The sequence below is a fragment of the Lichenostomus cassidix genome, chromosome 19, assembly GCF_008360975.1.
Source record: "Lichenostomus cassidix isolate B80296 chromosome 19, HeHo_3.0, whole genome shotgun sequence".
Lineage (NCBI taxonomy): Eukaryota > Metazoa > Chordata > Aves > Passeriformes > Meliphagidae > Lichenostomus > Lichenostomus cassidix.
The window spans coordinates 6,728,517-6,756,498 of record NC_139499.1 but is presented as its reverse complement, the minus strand read 5'-3'; the positions used below and the strand labels follow the sequence as shown (position 1 = coordinate 6,756,498).

The 27,982-nt window shown below is 56.0% G+C and overlaps 2 protein-coding genes across 3 annotated transcripts in view; both read left to right on the top strand.

The window, feature by feature from the left end:
* The first annotated feature begins 3 nt into the window (after window positions 1–3).
* SEZ6 (seizure related 6 homolog) lies at window positions 4–14,370 on the top strand. 2 transcript variants are annotated; one of them, XM_085078311.1, is made up of 17 exons: window positions 4–160; window positions 7,559–8,128; window positions 8,201–8,334; window positions 9,202–9,394; window positions 9,715–9,900; window positions 9,975–10,143; window positions 10,484–10,650; window positions 10,733–10,927; window positions 11,223–11,361; window positions 11,443–11,639; window positions 11,715–11,909; window positions 11,989–12,180; window positions 12,264–12,461; window positions 12,558–12,596; window positions 12,684–12,804; window positions 12,885–12,987; window positions 13,464–14,370. In XM_085078311.1, the coding sequence occupies exons 1-17, from the start codon at window positions 97–99 to the stop codon at window positions 13,494–13,496; spliced, it is 2,895 nt and encodes a 964-aa protein (XP_084934437.1). In that variant the 5' UTR covers window positions 4–96; the 3' UTR covers window positions 13,497–14,370. The 2 variants fall into 2 exon arrangements, with proteins under 2 accessions (XP_084934437.1, XP_084934438.1); XM_085078312.1 differs by having other exon boundaries at window positions 7–160; window positions 13,480–14,370.
* Window positions 14,371–14,946: 576 nt separating this feature from the next.
* Window positions 14,947–27,982, top strand: part of PHF12 (PHD finger protein 12) — a 32,191-nt gene continuing 19,155 nt past the window's right edge. Inside the window, exons 1-2 of the mRNA XM_085078295.1 lie at window positions 14,947–15,354; window positions 15,673–15,854. Coding sequence (XP_084934421.1) covers window positions 15,289–15,354; window positions 15,673–15,854 — 248 coding nt within the window. The 5' untranslated portion in view covers window positions 14,947–15,288. The remainder of the gene's footprint in view (window positions 15,355–15,672; window positions 15,855–27,982) is intronic.

The following is a 27,982-nucleotide window of genomic DNA, read 5'->3' as shown; positions in this document are numbered from 1 at the left end:
CGTCCCCGGTATCGGCGGGCGCCGCTCGGGGCGCCGCCGCCGCCGCCGCCGCCGCGCCCGCAGCGGAGCTGTCCGCGGTGCTGACCGCCGCCGGCCATGGGCCCGCCGCCCGCCCTGCTCCTGCCGCTCCTCGCCGCGCTGCTCCGCGCCCCGGCACACGGTAAGCGCCGGCCGACACCCCGGGTCACCCCGCCGTGCACACCGACCGCCCTTCGGTACCGGGTGGATTCAACCCGCCTCCGCCGCCGCCAAACTTTGCCAACTCGCTCTCGCCCCCCGGTGCGGCGGGGTCGCTCCCCGTTTCCCCCCGGTGAACCGAGAATCCCCGCTCCCCGTTATCCGCCCCACCGCCACCCTTTCCGCGGACGCGCACAGCGCTTTGCAGCCGGGCTGGTGCAACGCCGCCCCCGACAGGCTCCGGCGGCAGCCCCTCTGCCGGTGTTACCGGCCGTGTTACCGGCTGTGTTACCGGCGGAGGGGTGGGGGGGAAGCATCGCTGCACCGGGGGCTGGGCAGGCACGGCGGGACTCGCTCCCGCGGTCACCGAGCCCTTCGAGCCACCCTCGGGCTGGCTGTGTCGTGAGCCGATCCCTCCGTGCGGTCCTCACTGCCGGGTGGGGAGCACTGGGGGTATTTTGGTTATTTCCCCTTCTCTTCCCGCTTGGGGTGACCCCTTCAGCTCCGCGGGGGACACGGGGGACACAGGGGTGGCGGGTGGTGGTCCTCGCCAAGGAGAGCAGCCAACACCCAGCTCGGCTCCTTGGCTCTGCCGCCCATGGGGCACCGGCAGCCTCGATGCCTCGTGGCTTCGCTGCCCCGAAAATAGGATTGGGGACCCTCCAAGGCTTGGGCAGACCTGTCAGGGATTGGGGTGCCTCGCACCAGTGTGGCGATACATAGGGCGATGGGCGGGTGGTGGTCCAGCGCTGCTGGCCCCGGTGGGATGCGGGATGTGGGCACCGGCTGCAGGCAGCAGCCGTGCGGGGAGTTACATAAACTCCCCATCTGGCAGCGGAGCCCAGCCGGGGAAGGGCGCCGTGGCCCTGCGCCCGCTGCTATTCCCAGCTCTCTCTGCCGCCTGGGGCTGCTGCCACAGCCGTCTTTCTTGGGAAAGGGAGTGGATGGGGACAGGAAGTGGGGCAATGCCATGGCATCCCCATCTCTTGCCCTGCCGGGGAGCAGCAAAGCTGGAATGGGGGGTCCCTGTCGTTGGCTCTGTCCTGGGAGCAGGGCCCTGGACAGGAGAGGTTTCCCCCAGGGGAGGTTGATGCTTACTGTGTCAGTTTAATGATTTCTAATGAGCAATTACCTCTAGTCAGTCCCCTAATTTCTGAATATCAATAAAGTTAATTAAACTCTGCATGTGCATTTCCCAGAGTCTTAAAAGTAGGGATGCCCCGGGAGGTGCTGAGCTTTTTCCAGGGTTCGGACCCATGGGGTCGTGTCCACCCTGAAGCCCCCCATCGTGTGCTGGGAGCTGCCTGTGAGTCTCACACCCCAAGCTCCCTGTCCTCCATCAGGCAGGGCTCCCAGGCAGCACCCTGGGTTCCAAACAGCGCTGCCATGCTCAGTGTCACCGTGGCCTTGACTTGGCACCAGCGGGCTGGTGCATGATAGGGATGAGCCACGGGACTGAGGGACATGGGGACAGGGCATCTTGGACCCCTCATCCAGCCTAAGGAGCTTGGTGATGCCCTCTGAGTGGTGGCAATGCGGGGTCTGATCCTGTCCCTCTCCTGTCCTAGCTGTGGGGCACCACCAGCCCCTGGTGTCCACAGGGATTTGCCCCAGCAGAAAGTGGGCTTTGGACCTCATAGCACTGGTGCAGCTGAGGTACCAGGCACAGCTCCATCAACCCTGCCCCACTGCAGCCCCTCTCCCCAGCTTCCAGAGCTATGGCAGGCCAGGTATTTTTTGTGGGGGTCATCTTAGCCACGCTGAAGGGAGGTTCTGGTAATTTGGCACCCTCACAGCCTGGGGTTTTGGGAAGCAGCATGGATTGTGTCAGGGGGCACAGGGCCTGGCTGTGCCCCCATCCAGCATCAGCCAGGTGCACTGTGCCCAGAGGGATGACGTATTTGGGGGACACGGTGTCCCTGGGGGTGTGGGTGCTGGCTGGGGTCTCGGTGTGAGGAGGGGGCTGGGGAAGGAGGCAGGAGGCTGCTCCAGTAATTAACGGCGCGTGTGCTCGTGCCCTGCGTGCCTCGGAGGAGTTCGTCACCGCCACGCTGCCGTGCCGCCAGGCCAGGATTATCTGGATAATACTCTTAAGCCAGGGAGCGGGAGGGCAGGGCTGTCCCGCGGGGATGTGGGGCGCAGGCTGAGCCAACCACCCCCACCATTGCCAGGGAGCCTGATTGCCGCAGGGATCGTCTGTGGGTTTGCAGCGGCGGGGATGAATTCGGCACAGGGTGCTGTGCCAGGCAGGGCTGCCAGGCAGAGCCAGAGCAGTGGGAATGTGGGGGAAATGGGGTGCAAAGAGGCTTGGGCAAGGGCGTGACAAGGGCACCCCCAGGCCTGGTTTGGAGCAGTAGAAAAACCCCCCTGTTCTGTGGTGCTGGTGGGACCCCCAGGCTGGCACAGAGCTCCTGGGGCTGTCACTCCCTGTGTGCAGCCCCTGCCAGGGTGGGGCTGAGGTGGACTCCGGCTGTGGGGTCCCCTGGGAACACCAACAGCCCCCAGGGGAGGTGGATGAAGTTGTGTCTCCAGTGGCTCTGACGGGAGAGGATAATTTCGCCTCCAATCAATTCTTTAAATGCGCACAATTGAAAGATTGCCTCTGAAAGCTGCCTATAACCAGGGAGGTAATGGATTCCCTCCAGTCAGAGGCAGGAGCTCGGGAGTGGCAGCATCCCTTCCTCCTGCTGCCGGGGAGATGGGGACAACTGGAGGACCAGCACTCGTGACACCTTCGGGTGGGTGAAGGGGCTGCCTGGACCCCTCAGAGGCAGCTGGCGATGCCTCTATCTGCCTGGCTCGCCACCAGCCTGCCCTGTGCTGAGACCTGGCCCTGCTCATCACACCCTCCGAGGTGCCAGGGGTTCCAGTTGGCCAAGGCTGGGGATCCACTCGACCCCCAGCCTGCGGGAGAAGCGGCAGGAGCCAGCCTCACGCTCGCTGTGCCAGTAGGAATTATTACATATATAATTTAAATGCAGTAACGAGCTGTGCTGAAGGGATCAAATATTAATCAGCTGCAAGAGCGCTGCTCTGACCCTGTGAAAATGGAGAGAGGTGCTTGAAATGCCAGATCAGCTGGTGTAGGGTGATGAGCGAGGTGATGCTTGGGCAGGGCAGGCTCTGGTGGTCCCCAGATGCCCTAGGGGGTGGCAGTAAGGGGGAATGTTGACTATAGTGGTTCCCAGAACTGGTTGGTTCATCCTCTAGGAAAAGCAGTGCTGGGGCAGGGTGTGGGGCTGGCTGGAAGGGACACAGTGCTGGGGGCAGCTGAGATGCCGGCTCTGGCGGGAGCAGGCGGCAATGGGAGGGAATGGTGTCTGCAGGAAGGATGACATGGCTGAGCAGCCCAACGCAGAGCCCGACAAGCAGCTCTCGCTCGCCTCCCGCAACCGATTTCAATTACTGTCTCTGGCAGTGGGCGGAGGGAAGGGGAGATGGGAGCTGGGTGGGCAGCGTGGCCCTTCTCGCCCTGCCTGACTCCTGCCCACGCTGGGCAGCCACCGCCAGCACCCAGGGGGGCCCCGAGGGCTGGGTACCCCTCTGCCACCCAGGGGAGTGAGTTGTGCTGGCTCTTGGGGGAGACCAGAGCTTGCACAGAGCCCCATGGGGGCCTGGCACCCACACCGTGGGCACTGTGGGGTGGCACAGAGCGGGTGCTGCCCAGCAGTGGGGTATCCATCACAGGAAATCCTGGGGGAGGGGCTGGAAGGGCTGATTTGGGTGCTGTCAGCCCAGGGAGGGGGGACATGGCACCACACAGCGCTTGGGTCTGAAATAGCAGCAGACATACAATTTATCACCGCTGCTGCCACGCGGGGAAATTGCTGTAGAAACCCATTAGCTCCGCAGGGAGAATGGGGAAGGGGGATTACATGGGCTGCGAGTGGCGAGGAGGGGACAAGGGCACCGTTGGCATCCGCTGGGGATGGGAAGGGAGGAAAGCCCCAGGGATGGGGGCTCCCGGCCTCATGCCCACCCGGTGTCGGCGGTGCTCGGTGTGTCAGCCGGCGCTCGGCCGCCGCGATGCTCCAGGGAACCGGTTGCGGTGATGTCACATGTGTCAGCGGGTAAATGACTGTTCAATTCAAGGAGAATTGCAAAACATACAAGGTCAAACGCTTCCCCGCCAGCGCTGCCATGAATATTAAAGCCGAGCTCCTCCGGTAGCTGGCAGGGCTGGCGGCCACACTCGCCAGCGGTGTCCCCGGGCATCAGGGCAGCCCCTTGGGTCCCTGCTCCAGCTGCTTTAACAGTCTCAGCTTGGCCGTGGGCATCTGGGGTCACTGGCGGTGTCAGGGTGGAGGTGGCCGTGGGGCAGCAGGACATGGATGCCAGCAGGGGTGCCAGCTTGCCACGCTGGGTTCCAGCATTGTGTCTGCGCGGCAGTGGTGTCACCTAGGTGGCAGAGGAGATGGCTGCACAGTCCTGTGCCCACCCTCCCCTGCCGGCACCCTCACACCATCTGCGTGCTCCTGCCTGCTCACACCCACCCCTGCCTGCATGCCGACAATGCCTGCATTCCCACGCTGCCTACACCTGCCCACCCACCTCCTGCACCCACCTGTATTCCCTGCTGGCTCCTGCCCACGCTGCCTTCACACCTGAAAGCAAGCCCTGCTTGGCATGCCCAGGGCCACCAGGATGGGTGACAGATAGGGATCTGGCATCAACAGGGTGCGTTCCCTCTCCTGTGCTTGTTGTGGGAGCTGGGGGTGGTTCAGGGGCTGGGGGCCGTGGGACAGGGAGGCTGTGGGTGGGGGAGCGTGGCGTCGGCTGCCTGACATCTCATTCATCACGGCTGCCGGCCCTGGCCATGGGGGCAAAGCCAGATTGGATTTTAAATTGGAAAATAAACCTAGAATCTTGTGAAGCCCAGCCCCTGCCCTCACCCCATGCCTGGCATCAGGCTGTCTGCACCTCCTGCCTGCCCCCTCCTACAGACGGGGAAACTGAGGCATGGAGCACCACTGTGCCACGGCGCTGTGATGCTCCTGGGCCCACCGAGGGCTCTGCCCTGTCCCCTCCCTGAGCTGGGCACTCTGTTATTGCTTTCTTGGCGGGCAGCATCGATCGGTGCTCCCTGGGCGGCCGCGTGCCGCCTTATTTATTTATTTGTGACAGCAGGCGGCATCGATTCCCGCCGGGGGGGCCTCCGCCCGCCACAGCCGGATTAGTCTCTGGCATCTCCCGGCTGCTGTTAATAAACTCCCACCCGACAAAGCCAATGGGAGGGATTAGGACCCCGTCCTGGCTGCGGCTGTGGGGACATGGCCAGCGTGCCAAGTGACCCCAATAGGCACAAGACTATGGGGGGCTTGACAGTCCCTTTGCCCCTTTGCCTGAGCTCAGGAGGGTCCCTGCTGGGTGCCAGGGCCCAGAGGGGTGTGTGCTGGGCAGCCAGTCCCATGTCAGCAGTCCCTGGTCACCTTGGGGACATGGGAGGGACATAGCTGTGGCACTGGAGATAAGCTGCTTAGAGACATCTGTGGAGGTGGAGGCTCTAATCCTGTGGTGCTCGCGGGGCATGGGTGGCAGCAGCTGGGCATCCACAGCCTTCCCACGGTGTCCTGAGCATCCTGCACCCCCTGAGGGTCAAGAGCACCCCAGTCCTGAGCATCCCCTGGTGCCAAGAGCATCCTGTGGTACCCAGAGCACCACAGAGCCCAGGGTAGTGCCTGGTGCCAACACCCAGCCCAGGGTGCAGAGTATCCAGTTGGGACATGTTGTAGGATCCTTGTGAGGCCTGGCCTTACCTGGTATCCTCCATGGGGACCACCGTGCCCCCCAGCACTCTGGGCAGGTGAGATGCCCACGGACAGGAGTGTCCAGGGGGCTGGGGGGGCATCTCTAGCCCAGTGGGCATCTCTAGCCCAGCCTTCACTGCGTGGGGCAGTGGTGGCAGTGCAGGACCCAGCCCCGAGGACTAATCTGCTATTAAAGCCTAACGGAGATTTTGGCGCCCTTCAGTATAAACTCATTAACTTTTATGTTCTAATAAATGGATCCTATTAAAATATAATTCTGGCCTTGCTGGGGGGCAAGTGAACCTCTCTGGGCTGGTGTGGGCAGGTGTCCCCTCTGTGCCTCTTCACCCAGGGTGTCATCGTTGTCCCGGGGTGACGGCAGGGGGTGTTGGGGGCACGGGGTGGGTAGCAGGGGTGTGAGGACGCCTGCCAGCACCCAGCAGCTCCCCACTACGCTGCACACCCAAGATAATGTCTCTTAATAGTCCCTTAAAAGCAGCAGTTGCAGAGTAATTAATCTTCGCGGGGCCCTGCCCTGCTACGGATAGGGATAATTACCCGGTAATTGGCAGTATCGTGTCATCAGTGCCTGTGCACGGCGGCAAGACGTGCCCACGCGCTACCGTGGCCTCGTGCCCCACACTGGGGTCTCACAGGGATGCTGGGTGTCACCATGGCATCCCCTCTGCCGTGGCACGGCGGGGCTGGGGACACTGAGCTGTGCCCAGCAGGAGAGGGGACGGTGCTGTGCCAGATCCAGGAGCGGGAGATGCTGGGTGACTCATTAGGGCTGATTAAATTCTCTTTTATTTTTGGTCTAAAGGCTGTAAGCGGCTGGGCTGGGCATGCTGGGGATTTGCTCAGGGACTAATGCCTGGGAGGGTCATGGGGCTGTGACAAGGGAATCCCTGTGGTCGTGGGTGAGAGAGGGGGAGCATCGATGGGGTGGGGGTCTCCTGCAGATTGACACTGCTCAGAAAGGAGCTGCAGTCTCACAGATTCATTGCATTGGTGGCCTGGAGCAGGGTCCCAGTGTCCAGGGTCTGGTGACATTCCTGGTGCAGCCATGGCAGTCATGGTAATCACCTGTTTGTCTGCACCCTAGGAATGTGCAGTCACTGGGGAACTGGCACAGCATGGCCACCTCTGTGGAGAAGGATAATCTGTGATCAGGGACACCCAATCCCAGGGCTGTCCCCATCAGGGCAGGAGGAGAGGGCACCCCTTCACGTGGTACAAAGCTGCAGATGTGCATTAATTGGCCACGGCTTAATTGCCAGGGCTGCCCCGGTGAAGGGTGTGCTGGGGAGAGGGTGTCCCTGTCCCACTGCATGTGGTTGATGAGTTGTTTGCCATCCCAATTTTGGGGCAATATTGGTGTGCAGGGAAGAGTTAGTCCTTGGAGCAGCACTGGCCTGTGGTGCAGGGCTGTTCCATGGGGAAGTGGTCGTTCATCATTCCCCAGAGCTGCATCCATAGCTGCATCCATCAGTCCACGTCCAGGCGTTGGTCCCAAGTGCCCCTGAGGGCAGTGTTGGTGTGTGACAAGGCATCACTCCCTAGTGCATCACCAGTCCCCCATTCCCCGTCAGTCCCCAACACAGCATCAGTCCCACATTCTTTCCTCCCTCCAGGCTTCAACGGGCTGGAGAGGAAGACCGGGGACAGCGCTGAGGTGGAGCCGACGGCGCTGCCCACGCCAGCAGAGCGGGAGGCAGAGGCTCGCTTTGTGAGCACGGCGCCCACGCTCAAGATCCTCAACCACCACCCGCTGCTGGAGGACCTGCTGCATGAAGCCTTCCTGAAGAAGGACTACCTGGCCCAGGCGCCATTCCTGCCTGCTGGAGCTGGCCCCCTCCTCCCCGCCGGAGCCCTCCAGCCCGCCCCTGGCCCCCCAGACCCCGAGCCCTCACCCCGTACCCCTGCCCTGCCCCGGCCCGCCTTCCCCACTGACCCGCTGACCACGCCGGCGGGGCGCCCCGGGCCATGGGGGGAGGCGTGGGGGGCTGTGCCCGGTGCAGACCCCTCGTGGTCCCCCCCTGGGGTGCCAGAGTCAAGCACTGCATCCCCCAGCCAGGCACCCACCACGGCCAGCACCACCCTGGCACCCCGCACTGGGGCTGCTGCAGTGCCCGGGGATGAGGAGGGGACCACCACCACCTCCACCATCACCACCACCACTGTCACCACGCTGCAGGGACCAGGTGAGTGCTAGGGAGGGAGTCAGGTGTGGCCGGGGTGAAGTGAGGCTGAGCTCGGGTCTTTTCTGTCACCAGCTCCCTGCAACCGGACGCTGGCGGGTCCCGAGGGCTGGCTGGTGTCCCCAGAGCCGACCGGTGTCCCCTATGACAGCAGCCTGGACTGCACCTACACCATCTCTGTCTACCCTGGCTATGGTGTGGAGCTCAAGGTGAGCTGAGGGTGGGACAGGGTGCCAAGTGCCTGCAGATAAATGTGGTGTGTCCCCTGCTCTGTGCCACGGCCATGTGTCTTGAGCAAGGTGCAGCAAACACATGGGCTTGTCCCTGTCCTTGTCCCCATTCCTGTGTCCCCAAGCTGGCTCAGGGCAGTGCTCATCCTCAGGCTCGGGTGCAGGGATGTGGGTACACAAGCTGGTGAGATGCCCCAGGATGCTCCGTGCCCACCAGCTGCCGTGGCTGGCACCCATCACAAAGAAGTGCTGCGAGATTTAATTAACAAAGCCCCAGTGGAGAAGGTGTGAGCAATGCCAGCAGGAGCCATGCTGTGCTGCAGGGCCAGGAATACCCAGCGCCCATCTGCCAGGAGCAGAGGCTGACAGCAAATCCTGCTGTGCTGTGGCCATGTGCTGCTCTCGTCAGTGGCACGTGGCCATGTGTCCCCATCTCTGCTGAAGCCACCACAGGGCAGTGCCGTGGCTTGTTGAAAGCCGGCAGTGAGCCAGAAGCAGCATCTCCAGCATCAGCCCTGCTCCAGCTCACACTCACCAGCGCTGCTACTCCTCACCATGCAGCACGGCTTAATTAACATCATTAATAGCAAATTGCTCCAGAGGGTGAGGCTGGCTGTCTGCGAGGCTGCTGGCATGGGCCTGGCTGTGCTGCGGTGCGCCAGTGGAGCTGCTGGCTGGGCCCTGCTGATCTTGGTGTTGGGGATGATTTATGGCACTTCTAACCATGTTTGAAAGGTGCTGCCCCGCAGAGACAAGCTCCAGTGGGCTATCGACCGCAGAGAAGCCACTCGAGGACCAGCTCTGAGCTGGGAGATGCTGTGGTGGTGACACCTGTGTCCCCTGCAGGTAGAGAACATCAGCCTGGCAGAAGGGGAGACGCTGACGGTGGAGAGTGCGGGAGGCCTGGAGCCCAACCTCCTGGCCAACGAGTCCTTCCTGCTGCGGGGTCAGGTCATCCGCAGCCCAGCCAACCTCCTCACCCTCCGCTTCCAGAGCCCCCGGCCCCCCAGCCCTGGCTCCTACCACTTTCACTATCAAGGTATGGGGCTCAAGACCCTCTGTACCCTCTGGGAGGGTCCCTGCCAGTGTGGTGCTAATTTGGATCGTGGTGATGCACCAGGAGTTTATCTGTGTTGCTGGTGGGTTATAAGTGAGCACTGACCAGGTGAGGAACGCTCATGGGGAGCTAATTTGCCTTAGAAATTATGGGTTCATTTAGCATCATTCTCGGCAGCCATAGGCACTGTCACTCTGCTCCGCCACACCCAGGCATTTCCAGGGCTCTGGGGGGCAGTTTCTGGGTTCTGGAGGGGTCCACTGCCCCTCACCCTTAGTAACACCACCACCACCTGCCTCCAGCCTACCTGCTGAGCTGCCCCTTCCCAGCACGGCCGGCTTTCGGGGAGGTCTCAGTCAGCAGCCTGCACCCTGGTGGGGATGCTCGCTTCCGCTGCTCCACGGGATACCAACTGCAAGGCGCCCGCCGGCTCCTCTGCCGCAACGCCACCCGCCCCTTCTGGAGTGCCCGGGAGCCCGTCTGTCTCGGTAAGCACCGGCACAGCGGGGACAAGGGACAGCTGGCACAGCTCAGTCACCCACTGATGGTCCCTCTCCCACAGCGGCATGTGGTGGGGTGGTCCGGAATGCCACAGTGGGACGCATTGTCTCGCCTGGCTTTCCTGGGAACTACAGCAACAACCTGACATGTCACTGGCTGCTGGAGGCACTGGATGGCCACCGCCTGCACCTCCACTTTGAGAAGGTGTCATTGGCAGAGGATGATGACAGGTTTGGTTCTGGAGAGAACTGGGGGAACTGGGGGGACTGCACTCTGGGGCAGCCCTGTACAGGGCCATGTTCAAGGAGGAGTGCACTTGGCCGTATCTATGGATGGGTGCCATTAGTCTTATTGAAGGATGGACATGGTTCACCATGGTCAAGTGTGGCTAGTTTTAGCCATTGGCCAAGAACAGGTGCTGTTGGCCACGTTAAAAGCAGATAACCTCTGGCTATGCCCAAGGATGGTGCTGTTGGCCATGGCTGGGGTTGGGGGCTACCATCCACACCCAAGGATGGATGCTGTCAGCCATGGCCAGCACTGAACCCTGCCCCTGTCATGCCTCGGCAGGCTCATCATCCGCAATGGCAACAACGTGGAGGCACCGCCGGTGTATGACTCCTACGAGGTGGAGTACCTGCCCATCGAGGGGCTGCTCAGCACCGGGCGTCACTTCTTTGTGGAGCTCACCACCGACAGCAGCGGGGCAGCTGCAGGCATGGCGCTGCGCTATGAGGGTACGGAGCCAGGGCGTAGTGGGGAACCCAAACATCCCCGTGGCCACCTGGCCCCTGCAGACCTTTGCCCCTCTGCCCGCAGCCTTCGAGCAGGGGCATTGCTATGAGCCCTTTGTCAAGTATGGGAACTTCACGGCCAGCGACCCCCGGTACCCTGTGGGCACCACGGTGGAGTTCAGCTGTGATCCCGGCTACACCCTGGAGCAGGGCTCCACCATCATTGAGTGTGTCGACCCCAGTGACCCGCAGTGGAATGAGACAGAGCCAGCATGCCGTGGTGGGTGTTGCTGCTGGAGGGTGCCATGGGTTGCTGTGGATGAGGCATGAGAGATGCTGGAGCCACTGTGCTGCTGTGTGTGCTGGAGCTGAGGGATGTGGTCGGAGTTGGAGCCAACAGGGGTGGTGGGGGATAGAGCTGGGATGCCGGAGTGGCTACTGGAGCCAGAGATGGGCTGCAGTGGGTGCTGGAGTCGCTGTGTTGTGGTGTGTTCTCGAGCCAGAGTCAAGGGGGATGGTGGGTGCTGTGGTGGTGGGTGCCCCGTGGCAGTGCCAAACCCAGCATGTGCCCACAGCGGTGTGCAGCGGGGAGTTGACGGACACAGCTGGAGTGGTGTTGTCACCCAACTGGCCAGAGGCATATGGCAAGGGCCAGGACTGCATCTGGGGGCTGCATGTGGAGGAAGACAAGCGCATCATGCTGGACGTCCGCGTGTGAGTGTTGGGATGGCCCGGGATGGGGATGGTGGGATGGGCAGTCTGTTCCTTCCCGTGCTCATGGCCCCACTGCCCCAGGCTGCGGCTGGGCTCGGGGGACATGCTGACCTTCTACGATGGGGACGACCTGACGGCGCGGATCCTGGGCCAGTACACGGGTGCCCGTGGCCGCTTCAAGCTCTATGCATCCACTGCCGATGTCACCGTCCAGTTCCAGTCTGACCCTGGTGCCGGTGCTTTTGCCTACCGGCAGGGCTTTGTCATCCACTTCTCTGGTGAGCCCCATGGTGGGACAGCATCACTGGTGTCAGCAGTGTCCTGCTGCCTTGCTCACCCCTCCATCCTCACAGAGGTTCCCCGTAATGACACCTGCCCTGAGCTGCCAGACATCGCCAATGGCTGGAAGACATCCTCGCAGCCGGAGCTTCTCCATGGCACAGTGGTCACCTTCCATTGCTACCCTGGCTTCCAGCTGACCGGCACTGACCTCCTGATGTGTCACTGGGACCTGACGTGGAGTGGTGACCTGCCCTCCTGCGAGCGGGGTGAGTGGTGCCCACCAGTGACCCCCTGCCCCATGGCGTGTCCCCAGCCACCCTCACCATCGGTCACTCCTGCCTGCAGTGACAACCTGCCGGGACCCTGGGGATGCCGAGCACAGCCGCAGGGTGGTTTCCAACCCTAAATTCCCGGTGGGAGCCACCGTGCAGTACGTCTGCGACAAGGGCTACGTCCTGGCGGGCGCCGGGACCCTCACCTGCCACGACCGCGCTGCGGGGGGACCCAAGTGGAGCGACCGTCTCCCTAAGTGCATCCGTGAGTTGGGTACATACCCCTTCCCCGGGTATATCCCCCAAACTGATGGCGAGCGCTGACACCACCGTACCACCGCCCTGCAGCGGAGACCTACGAGCCCTGCCACAACCCTGGCGTGCCGGCGGGCGGGCGGCAGAACCCGGAGCGGCGGCTGTACCCTGCGGGATCCACCCTACACTTCTCCTGCACCGCCGGCCGGGCGCTGCTGGGCGAGGCCAGCCTTCGCTGCCTGCCCGGGCACCCCTCACGCTGGAGCGGCTCCCCTCCCATCTGCAAGGCGGGTGAGAGGACTAGCTCCCACCCCAGCACCCCGCCGGCACGGCTCGGCATCCCACCTCTCACCCCCGCTGTTGGTTTCTTTCTCCCGCCTCCTCCAGCCTCCTACGATGAGTTTTACAGCAACCGCAACCTGGATGGTAAGGGCGAGGTTGTGTTGGGGTGCCGGGGTGTGGATGGGCACCCAGGGTGTGTCCCCTCGGTGAGCCCTCAACTCTCCCGGACAGCTGTGGCCAAGGCTGTGCCCTCGGGGACAACGCTGGAGGGTACTAACGTTGCCATCGCTGTCTTCCTGCCCGTGCTGGTGGTGGCTCTGCTCATCGGGGGCATTTATCTCTACTTCTCCAAGTGAGTGGCCCGCTGGCCCCTGCCACCCGATGAGGTCCCCACGGCCCCCGCTGCCCACTCCAGCTGCCCTTTCCCCACAGGCTCCAGGGGAAGCCAGCCCTGCAGCTGCCCCTCGCCGGCTCCCACCCCTACGACCATATCACCGTGGAGTCGGCTTTTGACAATCCCACCTACGAGACAGGAGTAAGTACTGGCCCCCACACCCTCCATCTGGGGCTGGGCACCTCGGGGACCCTGCATTGCATAGGCCACTTGTGCCAGGGGCTGTGCATGGGCTGGGACAGGGGTGGGATGGGGTCATGTGTTCCAGGAGCCATGCATTAGATAGGACATCTGTCCAGGAGCCACACAGGGGTGGGACATGCACCCAGAGACCACACATGGGATGATATATCTCTCCCGGGACCATTCACAGGATGGATATCCGGTTAGGGACACAGGATGGAACATCAATCCAGGGACCACATGTGGGGTGGGATAATCAGATAGGCACCACACATTAGTTAGGACAACCATTCAGGGACCACACATGGGGTGGGACACACATCCCCAGGGCTGTCTGTGGTCTGGGATGTGCCCCCAGGTCCTCAAGGGATGGGAGATGCCCTATCCCTGTCCCAGGCACCCCGTTGCACTGCCGAGTGTCCAACCCCTTGCAGTCTGTTTTCTTTGCAGGACACGAGGGAATATGAGGTGTCCATCTAGGTGTGGGCAGCGTGGAGCTGGGCGCTGCAGCCACCCCTCCCGGGCCCCCCCGTGCCCACCGGCCCCCGGCACGGGCTGGGAACACCTCTCCCAAGGAGATTCAAGCCGAGCGCTTGGCAGGACCCCCATGGGCACCGGCCACCCCTCTGCCACCCCCAATCCACCCGGACCCCCGTGGGGTCTGCCCGAGCCCCACTGTCACCCAGCCCCCCGCACTGGGCTCATCAGAGGCTGAGCCAGTGGGGGTCCCTGGACCCCTTCCTGCCCCCCCGGCCCCCGAGCCAGCGAGGGTCCCTGGACCCTATCCTGCCCTTCGGGCTCCATCGTTCCCCCCAGCCCCCTGCAGGGGGAAAATAGCAGTCCCCACAGTCCCCGCGATGGAGGAGTGACACAGGCAGGGGGAGCAGCGCTGTGGGGACCCCCAGGTAAGGACAGGGCTCCCCGGGGAAGGGACAAAGCCCCGGGGGGCGGGCGAGGGGCTTGGGTGGCCCCCCCGCCCTCGCCCCCCACCCAGCACAGGGCTGGTCCCCCCGCACCCCCGTGTCTCCCACCACGCAGGGACGTGTCCCCCCCGTGCCCCAGCATGCTGCGTGTCCCTCCGGCCCCCGCTTGCTTCGCCCTCCCCGGGGGGGTCCCTTCCGCCACCAGCGTGTCCCCCCTGCGCGCCCCGGCACCCCAGCGCGGCCAGATCCGGAGTGACGGGGTGGGCAGGGGCACCGGGCATGGCTGTGCCCCCTACAACGCGGCGTCCCGCCCGGGCTGGTGACCCCGGCCCCCGCCGCCCCCTCGGTCTGGAGGGGACACCGCCCCCCTCCCCATCTTTTGGTTGTTTCATTAATAAAAACTGGTGTTTTAGAAGAAGAGATGGCGTCTTCCTCAGCGGGGCCGGGCGGCTTGGAATGGGGATACACCCACACCTCCCAGCGTGGGCCTTGAGCCCACCTCCCACCCACCCCCATTACACCCCGACCCCCGCGCCCTCCCCTCCCGCGCCCTCCGGGGGGCACTGCCGCTTTAAGAGGCGTGGCCTCTGCGGGGTGACGTCACAAGAAGAAACCGCGCCTCCTCCTCCCCGGCGCGCCGCGCGCCGCGCGCCCCCTGCCGACGCGCGCGTGCCCCGCCGCCCCGCCCCGCGTCGTTACGTCACTGACGTCCGCTCTACCCCGCCCCGTCCCTGAAACGTGACGGCCGCTAGGCGCCTGCGCGAGAAGGGGGCGGAGAAAGGGCGGAGCCAAGCGGAGCAGGCGCGGGGCGGAGCGGAGGGGCGCGGGGCGGTGCTCCGCGCACGCGCACTGGCTCCGCGTGCGTCCCGCCGCCTCCCCGCCGCCGCCGCCGCCACCGCGCCAGGTCCGAGCGCGGGAGGCTGTGCGGAGCGCGCATGCGCGCGGGGCGGGCGGGGCGGGGGCGCGGAGTGCGCGTGCGCGCGGGGCCCGGAGCGTCGGCGCCGCCTGTGCGCGGGGCGTGCGCGGTGCGTGAGCGGCCGCGGCGGGCGCGGGGCCGCCGCCCCCTCCCTCCCTCACCCACCCACCCCCTGCGCGGCAATGGCAGCGGGCGTCGGGCCCCCCGCGGCCGCCCCCGGGCACGGCTGGAGGAGGAGGAGGGCGACGCGCAAGCCGCAGCGGCCCGTGGGATAGGCCCCGCCGCCCGCCCGCCCCCGCCGCGCCGCGCCCCCCCCCCCCGCCGCCTCGACGCGGAGCCGCCGCTGAGGGGCCGCCGCACGTCCCCGCCTCGCTCCCTCTAGCCGGGGGGGGCTCTCGGGGCCGCTCCCGGGCTGGATGAATGTGGGAGAAGATGGAGACCAAGACGATCGTCTACGACCTGGACACATCCGGGGGGCTGATGGAGGTGAGGCCCGGGACGCGGCTGGGGGGGCCGGACCGGGGAGGCAGTGGGGCTGCAAGATGGCGAGGGACCCCCCCACCCCGGAGCCCCGTGGCCTTACAAGGAAGTGCGGAGGGACGGAGGCAGCTCGCCCGGCCCCCGGAGAGGCCCTGCCGGACACAGGGCGGGCGGGGCGGGCTCGGCCGGGGCTCTGTCCCCCCCGCCGATCCCCTCCCGGAGGGCCCGGGGCCGCTGTCCCCCCGGCGGGCGCAGGGAGAAGGGCGCCGGGTCAGGGTCCGTGCAGCCCCTCAGAGCCCGCTCTGTCTGTGTGTGCATGTGCAGCAAATCCAGGCCCTCCTGGCTCCCCCCAAGAGCGAAGATGGGGAGAAGAAGAGCAGGAGGCTCGAGAAGGAGCCCAGGCGAAGTGGCAGGGCCACTAACCACGATAGCTGCGATAGCTGCAAGGAAGGAGGGGATCTGCTGTGCTGCGATCACTGCCCCGCCGCTTTCCACCTCCAGTGCTGGTAAGGCTTGGCGCTCTCTCCCTCCGGATCTGCCCAGAGCACCTTCCCTCCGGCCGCTCCCGCTTCCCGTTAGCTCCCGGGGAGGGGGGGACGTGGGGCCGGGTGGAGCAGACAGGAACAAAAAGGAGGTGCAAACCCCACTCGGGTTCATCCCCCCTGAGACTAATCCACAGCGGCCGAGGTGAACCCTCCCCTCGCTGCTTTCTGTGGGGTTGGGGGGGTCCACCCTCCTCCTTTCTTTTTGTGCTGAGCAGCGGGCGAGAGGCCTGGAGGAGGAGCGAGGCCGCTGGCTGCGCGGCCTGGCTGCCTTGGTGCTGCCCCTGCCCGGCCTTCCGCCCCCCCTTCTCCAGCGGGAAACTTCCCTTCCTCACCCCTTTCCAAGAGTGTCTGGCTTGGGGGAGACCCTCCGGAGGGCCCTGGCTGGAGAGGGGAAAGCCCTGGTGGTGTCTCCGCACCAGGTTTGACGTTCCCAGCGCTTCCGTGCTGCTGCAGCTGCTGGGAATAATGGAGGTTGCTGTCTCTGTGTCTCCCTGCCTCACTGTTTACAATATGGCGACCTTCCTTTAAATTATATTTTTATTCTCAGCGCCATTTTGGCTGCATATATGACTTCCAAACCCTTGCAGCGCTCCCCACAGTATCTCAAACGTGAAAATACATTCCCCGTGGAAATCCAGGCCTCCAGACTTTAACGCTGGCCGGGTTTATTCCTTTCCCTCCTTTTTTCCCTTCTTCCTAGCTCTTCCGACCTGCTTGTCTCATCCGTGGGGGTGTCTGCTGTGAACAGGGGGGCTGTCGGGTGCTCTTGCTGGGAGTTGTGTGGCTTTGTTGATGAAGGCAGAGCTTTCTGCATGCAAATCTGGTTGCCGGCTGGGAATTGAGGTGCGTGTAGAAACGGTGGCAGAGCTCGAGGTGCTGGAGGCTGCAGCAGGATGGGCTCTTGCTGCCTTCCCTCACAGCTTCCCAAGCTCTCCTGGCACAAAGCGACATCACGCCAAAGGCGCCTCAACTTTCCGCCCCAAAGTTTTTCCTTTTTTCTGCACCCGGAGCTTGGATGCATCTGAGACCGCTTTGCCGAAATCCCCCCTTTCAACAGTTGACACAGGCGGGCGGTTTGTGTTAAATTAGCGCAGCCAGAGTGGATAATGGAGTGGAGGAGGGAGTGGGGCAAGTCAAACAGCTGGAGCTTGGGAGTACAGAGTATTCTTCCTTAGGGGAGATTTTTTAACCACATTCCTTTCTCTCTTTCATGCTTTGGAGCTTTGTTTGCCACCCTGTTACAGCTGTCTCCTCTGTGCTTTTTTTTCCCCCTCTGTTGTTTTTTTTTTTCCTTTTTTCTGATTTTTATTTGCTTGCTGGCTATTCTGTGTTTCTGTGCTAATTGAGGGTCTCTGAGCACTTATTAAACTGGTTGCTGATAGCAGGGAAGCTGAGTGTGCGGTCACAGTTCTGTAGGGAGTGTCCCGTTAGCAGCGTGTAGCCAGGCAAACCCAACAATGCTGTAGCATGCAGCCATGACATCATCCCTCCTACCCTGAGGAAGTGCTACTGGTGGTAGTGCAGAACCTCTAATATTTACTAGGAGGATAGTAATTATCATTATTTTTCATCCAGTGTCCTTGATGAGCTTTAATTTAAGGGTGGTTTTTACCTTCTGCCGGGCGTAGTTGCTTTTGGATGCAGCTGAACATACCTTGAGCCTTCTCTTAGCAAGGCTGGAGCGATGGCTAAAACTTCACATTTTGGAATGGAAGAGCTGAGACTAAGGCTGTAGAGTGTCCTGGTTGACTCTGAATCCTAGTTAAACCTGACCATAAATGAGACCACTTTGTGCATGCCTGAATTTCATGGCTTAATTTGGTGAGTTTTTTGTAGTTAGCAAGTGGGAAACAATCAGGTAAATCAGATACCTGTAAAGCTTTTGCTGTACCTGACTTAGTTGCATTGTAATTATATTTTAAAAATATTAATTAAAATTATATTTATTTGGCTAACTAGTCACTGTTCAGAACAGAAATGAAAGGAGTAATTCTAAATACTCTCTTTCACTTCATTTATTGTCTCTTTTGGGGTTTCTCAAGTGATCTCTTTGACAATAGCCCAGACCCTGCTGTGGGAGGTGGCATAGTGTGGAAAGGCTTCGTCTAAAGGCCTCCAGCTTGGGCCTGGTTCTGCTTCCTTCCTCCTGGACTTTTGTCAGACCCTTGGCCATGGCCTTCAGGTGACCCAGGTTGTCTCAAAAGGATGCTCAGGTTTTGTTTTCATGTGTCTTCCCTTTACCTCCTGCATCTTGCTTAAAGTAAACTTCCGTTCTGGATATAAACTTAGGCATAAAGGCAGCACTTGCAACTTCCTTTCTGCCTCCTTTTTTTATTTAAAGAATAGCAGCTGTAATGCAAGTCTTGGTTTAAGTCATTTGAATAGCACTGCTGGGGCACTCTAACTGATTTGTGTCGACAGCTTACCTGTTGTCTGAATATTTATTGTAAGCTTTAGTACCAGGTGGAATTTATTATCAGTATAGCATAACAAAAATTAAAAAGTAGCTTTTAATTGGTCTAGGGATTGTAATCAGTTGAGTTAAAGCTATATAGGAGAGGCCATATTATATAAGAAAAGGATTTTCACGGGTATGATTGGCACAAGTCATGCAGTCAGCTGGAGACAAACCCCGCTCAACTTCCCAGGAGCTCGTGTTGCTCCTTCCTGTGTAGAGAAGGTTCCTCTGTATCACATCATTTAAGCCTATAGTGAGAAAGTTGGCTTTGCTAGGTAAGTGTGTGACCCTCAAACTTCAGCAGTTTGCCTTAACTTCAGTTTAGCACTTAAACCCGTTGTCCTCTGCGGAAAACAGAAGGCGCTTGGCCAAAGCTCCCAAAACTTTCCGAGTCCGATAGTATTACACATCTGAGGTGGTAAATAACAAGCTTTGTTGGTACACTGTGGAATGACTGCTCTCCTGAATTAATGTGGGTGGAAGTGACTTCCCAATACATCTGTCGGGGTGTCAGCTCTTCCCACAACTCCGTTTTGGAATCACTAGTTTGGAGTAGAGTTGCTGTAGGTGCTGTGAGAGTCCAGGGGTTGGGAAGATTCCAGCCTGGCTGCAGATAAACTGGCCTGGTGGGAGGGATACAGGAAAGTGTGAAATCTCTGCCAGATACTTAGTTTCAACATACTTGGATTAATATCACAGTCAGGTGACTCTCTTCAGGTCTGAATTTGCAGAGAGAGGTTTTTAGGGTCCCTAGTAATTCTGGAAAACAGAACGTGGGATTTTTTAGCTCTGAAGTTGGTGTTTGGTTCTGCTGTTTGCCCATAATCTGCTGCTTTGGTTAACAGTGCAAGAGTGCATTTCCATCCTGATGTTCTGCCTTAGCCCAGGCCCCCAGGGATGGTGCATGCTCCTTCTTTACATGATTGAAAACCAATTTTCCAGTGCTACTTCTATTCTTTCCCATTTATATCCTCCTCCTGGCAATGTGATTGTTAGAATTCCCTGTGTTTTCTTGAGCTTGTAGTAAACTTGATTCACATTGAAGCGGGTTTGCAAAGTGACTGATGTTGCAAATTCATTACGAAGGATTAGAAAGATCCCCGGGAGAGGAAAAGTTTAGTTAACAAGCTGGGGGAGGGGAGTGACAACAGGAGGGAGAACCAACACAGAACAGTTTTGTGTTTGTTTTTTCTCTCTCCCTTTTTATTTTTTTAAAAGTCTCCCTGCCCGAGTTTCTGGTTGGAGGAGCCCAAAAGCACAAACCTCGCTGAATGCTGCGGTTCAAGTCCCTCTTGTAAAATCTCACGCCGCTGGCTGTGCAGCTCTGCTGGCATGGCAGTGACCTCAGTCCCCTAAAGCTGACCACTTATGTAAACAGACAGTACCAGTTCTGTGGCACTGCCCAGCAAAAAGGTTCCTCCTAGCCGGGGTTCCTCACTGCTGTGCTGGGAGAAGTGAGTTATGTCCATACCGGGGCCTGCTAGCTCCATCAAACTTTTTGCAACACCTCCTCATGTTTATATTTGCAGTGTTTGGCTCATTTCCCCTCCAACTTGGCAGTCTTCACCCAAGTGCTGGTGTCGAAGAACAGGAGTAGCAGAGCTGCAAAGAGCAGCAGAGGAAGCTGAACTAGAGCTTTGGGTATTTTCTGTGAGTCACATTGTTTTAGTGCTTCGAACAAAGAATGGAGAAAAGCTGTGTTTAGCTGGTAGGACATTGATAACTCTTTCCCCACCTTATTCAGTCTAAAATGCCTTGCTTTATCTTTGGCATTTGTTCTAGCTTTGGGTTTTACATGAATATTCAGTATGTGAGGGGAGCAAAACAGTGGCCAGTCTATTGTTTAGGTTAATCCTTCCCTGAATGGTCATCTTTGGCTGCCTCGGGTGGTTCAGGTGAATCTTAGAATGGTCTGAGGGATCTCCTGCTGCAAAGAGTAGCAAGATGTCCAGGAGGGCGCTAATAGTGGCTAGGAACAGGGTTTCAGTACGTCAAATTACATCACAGCTTCAAAAAAGCTTGTAGTTTTAAGTGCAGAAAGATTTTATTATGAGGCTTTCTGTTTGTTTGGGGTTTTTTTACAGTAAATGACTGGCAAACCCCTACTTTAATGTTTATGTAATTGTGTATTGAAGGTCAGAGTAAGCTGTTCTGTTCCCAACATTTAAATGTATCTGTCTTAACCGATACTTTGTTAAAACAATACTGGTTTAAGTATGTGCTTTTAAAAAAAAACCAACTTTTGTTTTTATGTATCTCTGATTCTGATATTTTGGGAGCCTTGGGGCTAGCCCAGCCTGGATCCTGAGGCAGGAGGAAGTGATTGCCCTGGCTGGATTTCTGGGAGCTGAGGGTTCACTGCGTGTGCGCCTGCAGATGTGGTAACATGATCAGTCTTGGCAGCTCTGCTCAGCAAAGTTGTACCAATGAGATTTTTCACTCTCCTTATTTTGTCCTAAATCTCTTAGTGCAAAGGCAGATAAGGTCAGCCTAAATCTATGGACTTCAGCTGAGGGCTTCAGCAAATCATTCTCAGTAAGAAATTGATGAACTTGTGATTGGGTGACTTGCAAACCACTGCTCTCACCTGTGTGTGTGGATGTTGCTCGTGTTAAACTGAGCGTGAGCAGATTTTGCAGTGTGGGCAAGAACTGGGGATTTGGATTGAGCCGTGGGTCTCTGCTGCAGTTCCCAAAATCAGTGTGGAGTGGTAGGAGCAAGGCTTTGGGATTCTTAAGTCAAGGATTTGAAGTCGAGGAGGGAGATGTTTAACTGTTTAACTTAGGCTTTGCCTTCAGACATGGCTGCTGCATGGACTGGTGTTACATCAAACACCCGCATTGTTCCACAGCTGTTTAAAAGGGCGCAGTGGGAGACTGAACAAGGAAAATTCTCTGTGGTTTAGTACCTTGGCTTAGGAAAGTGCCAGTCTTACGTTGACCACGACTTGTGGAACTGAGAAGTCTTTTTTTTGTGCTGGTGTGGGGTCCATTTTTGAGTTGACTCCACAGGAGCAGGAGGCTGCAGTGGTTTGCTTCGAGGTGGGGTTCACTGCTTTGTTCCTGCTGCTCCAGAGCTGGTCTTTCCTGGTATGTCAGCCTGCAGGCATGACTCACGGGAGCCTTTCACAACATGGAAAGGTCTTCCCAGAGGAATTCCAGCTCCTCCAGGCATTTGCAAAGGAAATTCTTAATTGGATTAGATTCATAATACTAATCTGCTAATGACTGTTTGTTATGGAGATCTTGGCACTATCTTGTAAATATATTCACCTTCTTTTAGCTCGCCTTATGTCTTTTTATCACATACAAGCTCAGTGTTGTTAAGATTGTACTGCCGCCAGCAGATCTGATAGTTGGGAATGGAGGACTACTGTGTTTATTACACAAGATCTTATAAAGCTCATAATTCTCTCTCTCTCTCTCTCTCCCCCTCCCTCCTTCAATTTCTCAGTGTTGTTTTAGGTGGGGTAGTAAAAGGGAAGCAGTGGTAATTGGCATGTCTGACATCCGGCTCTACTTCTCTTACCACGGGTGTGAAGGACACCCCGTGTGGGGAGTGCCTCTGTGCAGTTGTCATTGACAGAACTGTGTATTTTTAGAAAGAATCAGGACCAAATGTGCATTTCCTCCCCTAAAAAGGACCTTTTTTGGGTTGTAGGTGCTGTTGTGGTGGTGTGAGGGACACCTGCAGGAGAGCAGAGCTCATGTGTTTCCCTGTGTAAAAGTCAATTTGAGATTTCAGTTGTAGCATCGATACTGAAAGAGTTTTTCAACGCTAACACAAATTCTTCCGTTTATTGACCCACAGCAGTGGATGTTAAGCTGCAATTGTTGCTAGACTGACTCACTGGTACGTGTCAGGTTCTTGAGTTTTTCCTGTGCTCTGCAGCCTTTCTTAATCCTTGAGTCAGTGACAAATACCAGGAATCTGCTGTGAAGAGAGGGAGCAGTTACTTCCAGAGTAGGAGAGAGGTGTATCTCCCTGAAAGCAAGTGTGAAAGTCTGAATATTTAGGAAGTGCTGTCTGTTGGAATATAAATCATGTGAGAAGGATGTACCCGTTTTGTTTTTTTAAACCAGTCAGGAAGTTCTCTTGGACTTGTGAAAATGCAAATTTATCTAGGGATATAACATGGCTTTGTTACAGGGGTATGAAAGAAGTGAGTGTAAGCAAAAAGCATCTAAGCATCTTGCCACGTCAGGTTACTGGCTAGACTTGTGATTTTTTTGTGACACAGATTGTCAGAGCTGGCTTTTCCTTCTTATAGTAATCGATGTATGCTGTCTCCAGCTCCACTGCTTGCTAGATGTCTGCCCAGCTTCCTCGAAGGAACACTGCAGTATCCAGTAACCCTGTAAGCTGAGTAAAAATAGTGTTGTAGCTTCCCTTTAATAAAGGGGTTGACAGATACCAGTTGTAATGCAATCACATACCTTTTTAGGGTATGGAGTAAATGCTCCCTATAGCCAAAAATGAAAGAAAAAAAAAAGTTGTATAAATCATTCTTCCTGTTGGTGTATCAGATCTTGAGCACAAAAGGCAAAGAGCATCTCAGCCAGCTGGGGGGAATCGAGTGCCTGAACCCGACTCTAACCCATTTCTGCTGACGTCTGCTCTGCACGATCACTGGAAGCAAACTAGATGGAGCTGGAGATTGCCGACTTTGAACCCTGCAGAAAGCACTGGCCTGAGGATACAATTTAGCAGGCTGAAAACCCCATGCTGAATTTCTGGCAAGCGCTAGTGATTGGTGTGAAACACCTGCCTGTACAGCCTCTGACTTTGGGCACGGCATCATGTGAACTTCCCAGTGATCTCCGTCTAGAATAGCAACAGGAGCAAGATATGAAGGTGATCTGGAAAAGGCAGAAAAGAATGTATACCCTGCTCTAAGGGCTTTTTTTTGGTGGATATTTCTGTCTCTGCTCTTTTTTCTCTCTTCCCCAATGTTCTTGGGAAAGCCTAGTCCACATGTAGATGTAAGAATTACACTTCACTTGTGCCTGTGTGAAGACAAATTCATGCTTTTGCTTTTATGGGTCTGCCCTTCATCCTCTTCTGATGTGCTGCTTTCCTTTTTTCCACCTTATTGCTGCTGTCCTTTCACCCCTGTCTCCTTTGAACACGTTCAGTATGGCTGGGGCTGAATGTGTTCACTTCTCAGAAACCTCTCAGACCCGTGTTTTGATTATTTTTTTTCCCACCAGAGATGTCTCTTCATTTATTGTTCTTTAAAGACAAAATTGGATGAAGTGATTCTCACCAGGGCTGTGTTGTTCCTCAGCCTCCTTTCTTTTCCCTGATGCTGCCCTGTGTGTCAACCTGCTTTGAGAAGATGACTTCTAATCTGTTAAGAAGATGGTGCTATAAAGACCTGAACACTTAATAATGAACCTGGACATTGAATTCAGGCTATTGTAACTATTGTCTGCAGCACAGGCATGAGTGATGCTTGGGAAAGAAACAGGAGTCAGGATGAGCAGAATGTCTGAATTTCTGTGTCTGACCCACATTTTTCAAAGTCAACAATTCTTCCTATCAACTTCCATGGTTTCTGCTTATAAATACAAAGCTGGATGGTTCCCTAGGCAAATATGTCTCAAATATCAGGGTTCATAACCAGTCAAACTAATTAAAAAATAATAATCAAAAAATCTCACTGCGGTACTGGTGGTATTACACACTTTTTAATGCATATTTATTTTTATTTAAGTATATTTGGGTTTACATATATGTGGAAATTTGATATTTTAAAATACAATACTTCCTTTAATTTTTTGTCAGCTGGACATTAATGAGGGTAATAACTAGCAGGTTGTCTAGGGAATGGTCTCTGTGGGCCAGGTTCTTTCTATAAATAGAAGTAACTAATTACATCAGGTGATCACATGTTTACATGCAGCTTATCCAGTTTATTGGACCCTCCTGCTTGTCAGGTTGAAGGCAAAAAAGTTCTACTTCATGCCTTTGGAGGAAACATTCCTGATTTCCCGTGAACCTCAGGACTGCCTGCACGTGAGGGCACAGAGAGGAGGCAGGACCCCCAGTGAAGGCAGGAAGGGAGCTGAGGTAAGGTAGATAAACACCTGTTTCCATGAGGTTCTCTCCCCAGGATGAGAGTATCAGGAGTGGTTTGATGAAAGATTCAAGTAAATAAGTTCACTTGTTTATTTCAGGCACTGAAATTCACAGAATACTCACAAAATTTATGATACACTAGAGAAATGGTTCCTGGTTCTTAGGAACACTGTGGTGCTGCTGCCAGAGGCTGGTGCCGCTGGCCAAGCCCTTGAAATGTTGAACACTGGCAGGTCTAGATGGTAAAAATAAGCACACAGTGAAGGAAATTTTGGGATCTGGCATACCCAGTGATGCTGCTACTTAAACCTTTAAGAGTTCAAGTCTTCCTCCACTCTTGTAGCATCATGCAGACAGATAATGTTAGCTTACCTTTACTTTTTCCTTGCATGCATCTTGTTCCTTGCTGTCTGTCCATATAATGGTGTTTTAATCCTGCTTCTGTTTTCTGTCTGTTGCTAAGCCCTTATTTCCAACTCTGGCCATGCTCTTGGAAGATGCATGCTGAGCAGATGCAGCGTTCCAGATGATGGGATAATTGGTGACCTGTGAAACGGTCATTTTGGTTCCCTTCCTTGCATAGTGGCAGCCAAAATAATCATGTCCTGACCTGTTTGGTGGTGTCCAGGAGTCCTTGCTGGATGTTACTATTTAGAACTTCTTATGTGCATGCTCAAGACTTTCACTTCAGTGTAAACAAAGTTATGCTGGCTGTTGTCAAGCTTTTTTCACAGGTTCCCTCAGGAGCTGTTGCACCACAGGTAGAAGTACAGTGGTTTATGCTCTGTAGTGAATGTGAATTGTGCTGCTGGCTTAAAATAGGTAAAACTTATAAATAATGTGAGCCTAATTGAGGCCAGAAAGTTGCTGAAACTGTTAGTTTTAATGTGGTCAGGTCATGTTCAGAGGTCTATAAAGAACAAAAATTGTGCCAGGCTTGTCTGAAGTTTGGTGGTCTCTGCATTGGTGCTTGAGAAATCTTTGGCTTCTTCAGGAAGATTGTTCTTTGTACAGCTGAGTGTCACAATTTATCCACATTAATGAGCAGAACTTGGAGACTTCACAGAATAATTTGAAGAATAATACTAACACTAGTGGAGGAGAGGAGGGAGCTGATAGTATTCCTTATAACCACCTCTAAGGTAATTGGAGTCTGACTTTTGTCTTCAGAAGCTCTGAGTTGATGCAAGAGTACAAGAGGAAGGGAGTAAGAGAGTTGCAGTGGGGAGGAACTCGCCGCAGGCTGCAGCTGTTGGTTTGTTTGGTGTGGTTTTATTCTGTCTAAGGTAGAGGCTCAGGGTTCCAGGTGTCCTCCTCCAGCCGGGTTTGGGAGCAGCTGTGAGCAGAAGTGTGTAACTTGGGTGCAGTAAAAATGTTCCAAAGAGCTGAATTTGTAAATGATGCAACTTGCCCTGTTTCTCAATGGGGCTCTTGTAATGCACTGACAGTGAGGTTGGTTTCCTGGTTTGTTTTAGCTGCCATTGAGGCCCTGCTGTAGGAAGCCAGGGAGCCTTGTTCTTTATGAAGCTGGTAGAGCAGCTGTAGCTCTATCCATCATAGGGATAAATAGGAGTCCCAAGAAGAGCCGAAAGCCTGCTTCCCTTAACTGGCAAGCATATCTAGCATCCTTCATTATCAGCCTGTCATTGAGTCTTGGTCAGTTAATTACATTTCCTGAGAAGGAAAAATGTGTTTGCCTGCATTTTTTCATGGTGTTACTATTTTCCCCCTGCACAGAAAAAAATATTTAAGTCCAATTGTTGAAAACAACTGACATGAAAGACAAGTTATTGAAGAAAGCTTCACCAGGCACTGGTTTGTTTTCCTGCCACCATTATCCCAGCTGGTAGCTGGCTGTATCCTGGTGGGTCCAAAAGTAGTGTCAACGTGCCTTTGACGCAAGATAGCCAGGAATGCAGTGTGTAAATAACCTCAGGTCTGCTTATAACTGATTCCTTTGAGAGCTACGGCCCAGTTTGTATTGGAGAAGGTGCCATTCCGTGGAGCACTTGTTTACCTATTTATTGAGGTCAGCAAAGTGAGGAGTAATTATGGGATTTAGACTTGACAACAGGCATCTGATGTATGAGAGCCCCAGAGTGTGAAATTGAAAAGCTAAGTGGCTTCATGCTATTGTTTGCTTGATAAAAACTCCTAATATGCTCTTGAAGATTTTTTTATTTTGTCATAGCCATTTAAATTTTATTTAAGGTATATAGCATTGCGTTCTGACCATGGCAGAGAATGCTTGACAATGCATCTGATATGAATTTCAGTAGATACTGAACTTTTCTCAAAAAAGCCATGAGACTGATATTTTATGGCAAGTGACTCTGTAGTCAGTGTAGTGGTTTTTGACTAGGCAGTGATAAACATCTCCTTTTATTGTCAGAGGATTTGTATGAGTTAGTCTTCCAGGTGTTTGTAAGTCAGCCTATGTTTTTCAGAGCTGTCTTTGTCTTAAATGCAGAAACATGTTCTGCTGAGCAGGTTTGATTTGGGTCACGCCAAACCCCCCAGGTAAACAGCGGTGGCCACCACTCTTGTCTGTAATGACAGAAGGGGAAACTTTCTGAAATGAAGGGTTAGTGAAATTGTACTGAAAAGCACAACTGACTGGTGTGTGGTTGAAAGGAGATGTGTTGTAACTGAAGATAAAGTGGGAGCTGTACAATTCCAGGTCCTGTTGGCAGCAAACACTGGCGGCTGGAGCTGTGCATGCTAATGAACCCATGAAAGATAGGGAGAAAAGGGCCATGGTGCTCCTGCCAAAGTGCTAATTCTTACCTTGCTTATGAAGATCAAGTATCTTGCTCAGATTTAAAAATCAGTTTCTTTTATGCTTACAGTAAAAGGTTGAAGAATGTGGTCATACCTAGTCAATTAAAACAGCGTTCTTTAGCGCTTCCCTGGCTTTCTGCTGAGACCCAGGCAATGCTCTCTGCTTGCTGCGAGGCCAGCAGTGCAGGAGCAGCCTTCATCAGTCTTTGTTAGCATGGTGAGCTGCCTTGATGAACAGTTCATTAACCAGGAGAGGCAGAATCAGTCTTTTAATACACTTGCTATCGCAGCTAGGCCCTGACAGTGAGCAGAAAACCTCAGGAGGTTTCTCTGAGCGCTAAAACCTTGCTGCTTCTCTGAAACGAATCTTTCCCCCTCCTTCCAAAGGCCTTTGGGTAGCAGCATTCATTAAAATGCTTCTTTAATAGTACAGTCTGTGTAGGATTTCATGGTTCAAACACAGCAAATGGGACAATAACATACACACTTGAGAAGAAACCTGTTCTGACTTTTGCAGGCATCTCTCAAGGTTCACCGTGGTATTAATTGTTTCATTGTAAAATGCGTAAGATTGAGGTAACAGTTAAAACAAATAACCGGAGGCATCTGGCAGCGCGTGGATCCCTGGCACGCCGCGCCTCGGAATGGGGCAGACGTGTTCCCAGCAGTTCAGGCACGCTCGTCGGGAGCTTCAGAGGGTGAAATTTCACTAGAAACAAATCAAAGTCTGTGGTTTTTTTCCCCTGGGGTGTTGGGAGGGGAGAGGGGA